The sequence below is a fragment of the Ceratina calcarata genome, unplaced genomic scaffold (assembly GCF_001652005.2).
Source record: "Ceratina calcarata isolate Rehan_Ccalc_2016 unplaced genomic scaffold, ASM165200v1 scaffold447.2, whole genome shotgun sequence".
Classification (NCBI taxonomy): domain Eukaryota; kingdom Metazoa; phylum Arthropoda; class Insecta; order Hymenoptera; family Apidae; genus Ceratina; species Ceratina calcarata.
The window spans coordinates 53098-58317 of NW_017168598.1; the positions used below are offsets into that span (position 1 = coordinate 53098).

General features: G+C 37.5%; 1 protein-coding gene across 1 annotated transcript in view; it reads left to right on the top strand.

Annotated features, from left to right (window-relative positions):
- Positions 1–6: 6 nt before the first annotated feature.
- Positions 7–5220, top strand: part of LOC108627188 (KICSTOR complex protein SZT2) — a 19203-nt gene continuing 13989 nt past the window's right edge. The window contains exons 1-11 of the mRNA XM_026815399.1: positions 7–292; positions 437–754; positions 826–903; positions 985–1372; positions 1442–1662; positions 1777–2173; positions 2245–2494; positions 2577–3170; positions 3253–3375; positions 3484–3683; positions 4187–4341. Coding sequence (XP_026671200.1) covers positions 272–292; positions 437–754; positions 826–903; positions 985–1372; positions 1442–1662; positions 1777–2173; positions 2245–2494; positions 2577–3170; positions 3253–3375; positions 3484–3683; positions 4187–4341 — 2745 coding nt within the window. The 5' untranslated portion in view covers positions 7–271. The remainder of the gene's footprint in view (positions 293–436; positions 755–825; positions 904–984; positions 1373–1441; positions 1663–1776; positions 2174–2244; positions 2495–2576; positions 3171–3252; positions 3376–3483; positions 3684–4186; positions 4342–5220) is intronic.

Consider the following 5220-nt stretch of genomic DNA (forward strand, 5'->3'; position numbering starts at 1 on the left):
AATAATAATAATAATATAACCTTTCGTAGACTTCACTGATATATATGCTCATATTCTGCGTGTTAACAATGAAACACATAAGACTTGTTTTAACTAACGATAATAAAATAAAGAATAAGATAGTTTAAGAACGAGAGGTCGTTTATAAAGAATCTGTTTCTTATTTTGTTCACTGCCTTCCCCAACGTGTAATTTGATAGAGCCACGTTTCTTTTACAAAGTCCAGTGTTAATACTATGAAGATAAATCATTAAATAAAATAAAGAACGAGATGGCCTCTGTAAAGATCAAGGTAAATATTCAAACATGTAGATAGTTAACAGAATAGCTGTTCACAGGTGTTTGAAAAATTTTCAATAATATCCTGAGATAAAGAAAATAATAATAATAATTAAATAAGGTGTGTATTAATATATGGGAATACTGTTTGTTGTAGGACAAAATTATTCTTGAAGCAGACGTTGTATATCTGCTGATGAAAAAAGGGTTTCCCATATCTAGAAATGTGAGAGCTCAGTGGATGCTCGAGCATCTGGACACAGTGATCACTACCCAGTCTAAAAATGTGAAGAACAAAGAGGCAGAAGAGCTGGAAATAGTTTCTGTCTCCCCAAAGAGTAGACCGGAATCTTGGTCAGAGGAAATGAGCGATAGATTCGCTTATAAAGTTACTTCAAAGACTACTATAATATTTTTAGCCCATAAGTATAGAATGGTTTTCAATTTAGACCTGAGTCCCTCTTTGGCAACTGTGGTAAACATTCTTAATTTTCATTCATTCTTTTTTCAAGAATTATTATACTATTTTCTAATGTTGTATTGTAGGATATCCAACATGGTGAAATAGTCATAGACGAAGTCTATACGGCAACTAAAAACTTCTTGGAAAATATTATTAAACCTGTAATTACAAAATAGATAATATTTAAAATTCCAGGCTTACTATAATTAACAATAAACGTATTATTGTTATTATTATTATAGTTCACGTTACCAGGGTGCAAGAGGGTCTTTCAACCTGAGATATACGTCACGATAATTGCCCATACTCCGTTCTTCACTAGCCCCGCGCAGCAAGTATTGGTACAGGGTTGGCTAGCAACGAAGGATAACATTGATCAACTGACAGTTTACGTAAAACAGCAGCTTCATTTATTGGAAGGAAAAGTGGCGCTCGTTACATCCGTGGTGAATCAACAAATAGAAAGTTTGCGGGCAGAGAACGAACGATTAGTCGGCGGATTGTTCGAGGAGAACGTTTGTACGAACAAAGTGTCCACTACTCCGATCACATCGCCAGAATCGAGTTTTGTTAATATATTGAGATACGGGATGCTGGCGTTAAGTTTACTTCCGGAGTACAGCTGTGCGCGTAAGTTGAAAGAAAGATACAGTACAATCCTTTTTGCATGTACATATAATAATCAGTGGCTTTCTTCAGATATGATCATAGTTACTGACGGTATCCTTGGTAACCCGGACGGTCCCGTATTAGATTTCCTGATGCAACAACTGCGAGCAACAACGATCGCTTGCAGCTTCTTGCACGTCGGAAGTACTTACCACCCGCACTGTGGCGACGGACTGGTTCCCTACCAAGACTTGTTGCACTTTGTCGCTAGAGCAACGTTAGGCGTTTGTATGTCCTATATACCATACCCGGTACAGAATAATCTATTCTATTAAGCATAAAACTTCTACTGGGCTTCAATTGAATCTACCTGTACACGTTAAACTGTACACGAGATCTAAGATTGATCGATCTATCATTTACAGATAAATCAAACCGGAACCGAAATGAATGTGTATCAAAGAAACTTTTTATGCTGGCTGTTATATCGTGAACCAGATAACAGCAACCATAACTACGATAATAATAGCAACATCAATTGGACCTTAAGGAATACGTTATTTTACGAACAAAAATCGACGCAACTTTTACAGAAGAAGCAAATCGAGGATAAAGTTACTTGTACGTTGAGCAGTTTATTGTGTTGCCGATTGAGAGAAGGATATTTGATAAAATATGCGAATATCAAAGATGAAATGCTGGAAATAAGCTTCGTTTTGTTATGGAAATCGAGCGTACTCTTAGAATACGATATAAGTTGTCCGTGGACGACTAAATCGTTGTCTGCTTCCAGTTGTATACAATATACGATTAGTATAGAAGGTGGGTTTACATAGAATTTGTTTTTATAAAGTCTCGTCTTATATTGATTAATAACTCTGTTCTTTCGTTAGCTCCCTACGAATTTCTGCACGATATCACTTGTCTATCAAAGAAACCATTGAAGTCCCATTACCGGCAAGGCGTAGTGAATCGATTCTGGGCAACGTTGACGTCGCTGACGGAGAGCGACAACATGCTAGCGCATTTTAGTTGGTTTCCAGAGTTTGGATGGACTTGGTACAGCGTTCCAGACACGATTAGGAGCGGAATGCCAGTCTTTTATTTATCGGCTTATCCCTCGCCAAGTACGGTGCAATTAAGGTGCGAGTTTTACTATGAAACGTTCGCCAGGATTATGTAAATGAGTAGAAATTAGGATATTTACTATTTTTATTATCTTCAGCGATGCGGCGTGTCCACAGTTCGCCCAAATATATCAGCCAGTAGTTTCGCTGAGTTCCACGCACTGGTCTCGATACATGCACACGCAGCGGTTGACTCTTCTCCTCGCGCACGACCGACCTCTTCCCCGACACTTACAATTGACTAACCAAAGCGGTCGATTTCAAAGCATACAAAGCCGGCAATCGTTCGCTGTTCTATCGGCTATGCTGAAAAATTGGTCGACATTCGTCCTGGTCGAGAATCATACCTACGTACAATTCATTTACCGGGAAATTGACAAACCGCCTGTTTCTTTTTCATTAATACGGATCAATTCGAAGAACTTGGTAGTTGTATTAAATATTGCGTTCGCCGCTGGCACGGAAGGTGCCGTCAGGCACAACGTGGTCGGCGATTTATTAGAGAGACTCGCGAAGCTCACTTTGCCTAACAGGAACACTGAAAAAGAGACACCGTCGTGCGTGATCATCAAGAAATCGCTAGAGAAGATTTTGATTAGATATGAGAGGATGCCCAAGGATTTTACTGTTGTCAATTTTCCTGACGAATACAACAAGCTCAATTCCGGAGGAATTACCGCTAGCTTGTCTAGGTAATTCTTAGTAATAGTCCTTATGTCTCAATTTCTGTTCACATTCCTTTTATGAGTAAAGAAAATATTGTATCGTTTGCAGATATTTGTACCATAATAGATGGTTGTGGCACGTTAAGCGACCGTTTGTACAAAGCATACCAGGTGTCGTGTTACCAAGATTAAATATAACTGCGATTGCGAGAATTCTCTCTACCATTACAAAGTGAGTGTTACGAATTTATTTCTAATAAAACAGAATGATAAATGTACTATGCAATTTTAAGTTGATATTTTGTTACTAGTAGCATTACATTTAATGCGTTCTGTGTAGGATGCGTCTAGCTGAGGGTTTCAACTTCACGTATTCCGCATCGGGTATACTGAATATGGTCCTTGAAGTTCAAATGTGCGGCGTTAAACAGAACGATGAATGTTATCCTTGTATTATTCAATACGTGTTGTTCCCGCCTTATGTTACGTCTAATACGATATCCGAGCGAGATAGTACTTCCGAAGAAGACACCGATGAAGGTAAATGTACAAGGTGTTCTCTTCACAAGGAATCATCCCTTTGCCGGTTGTTCCACGATTTCGCAAACACCCTGTATATAAAAATGTTAAATGGCTCGTTTCTTCCCTTGTTAACACGTTGAATGCCACGCCAATTTTATAGGGATTGTCCATGGCGCCACGATGAATTTTCTATTATGCGATGCACATAATGTTCAAATATTATCTGTAATATATAAGTTACAGTGTATAACAATGTTTGACATGTTAATTGCGACGGGGTCACCGGTGACCCCCGTGGTGTGGAGTGCGATTTCGCGAAGTATTGTCATTTGTTTAAATTATATATATTTCTATCAATCTGGGCGCGCCGGTCACCGGTGGTCCCCATGGCGTCATTGCCAAGTTGAATGCCGGTCACCGGTGATCCCCGTGGCATTCAACTTGCTAAGAGTATTGCCCTTTGTATGATACTTAGCCTCGCCCTTTAGTATGATACTTAGGTGAATTGTTACGATTTTAAGGTACTGAAGTTAGTATGGACGATGCAGAAAACTTTGGCGATTTCCAAATAATTTCTGAGATTTGGATCGAACCGCAACATGGCTTCACGAAATTGTATTCACAAGGTACGGCTGGCTACATGAATCGTCTTCAATATCATGAAATTCCAGAAGCGGTAAGTGCTATAATAAAATTTTTTTGAATAACATATTATCAATGCGATATTATGTAATGCGAGCCATAACGGGGATCGTTGCGTCGCATATTTGAAAGAAACTCTCGTAGCAAACATAGAAAATGAATCGAATCTTTTCTATTTCTTTACATAACATATTTTTTGTAAGTTGTTTGTTTAACGATACGTTAAGAATGCTTGTTAATGGTCTTATCATCAAAATCGTTATCAGTAAGCTGGATAAGACGAGATATTGGCTTAATGCAATGGGGGACGAATTTACAAGAAATTACTTTATATCTCAGTTTTTGAAATCCTTTTGTCGAAGGCGGTTCCACCCATCAGTCATACAGGAAGTGTTACGCATTATTTCCGTTCCCGTTCGTTTAACTTGATTTCTACTCGTAAAAATGGGCTAGGTCTGTTTTACGAAATTTCGAAATCTGTTAAACGAATTTATTATCAAAATGTTCTTTGCTGATTAAAAAATGTAGGGAATAAAACTAACTCTTCTAATGTAGAATTATATTTTCAGGCTCATGCCTTATCACAGGTGAAACTAAAAATACTATCGTTTTTTTTTTTTTCTTTGCTCCACCATCTTAAAAATACATTCGTCAACTAAGATAAAACGTTATCATCAGTTGATTAGTAATCGATAAAAGGATCAAACTTCAAGGTGCAATTTATCGGCACGGTAATTCACAATGAAAGAGAAGTAATACATCAATATTTCATGTTCCATTTATACAATGGGATATTTAATCAAAATGATAACAAATTTTGATAATAATATGAATTCTACGAACATGGACTGAATTATTTGAAAAATATTTGATTCCATCAAGGAGAATTATAAAAAATTAATTTTTTCAAGAG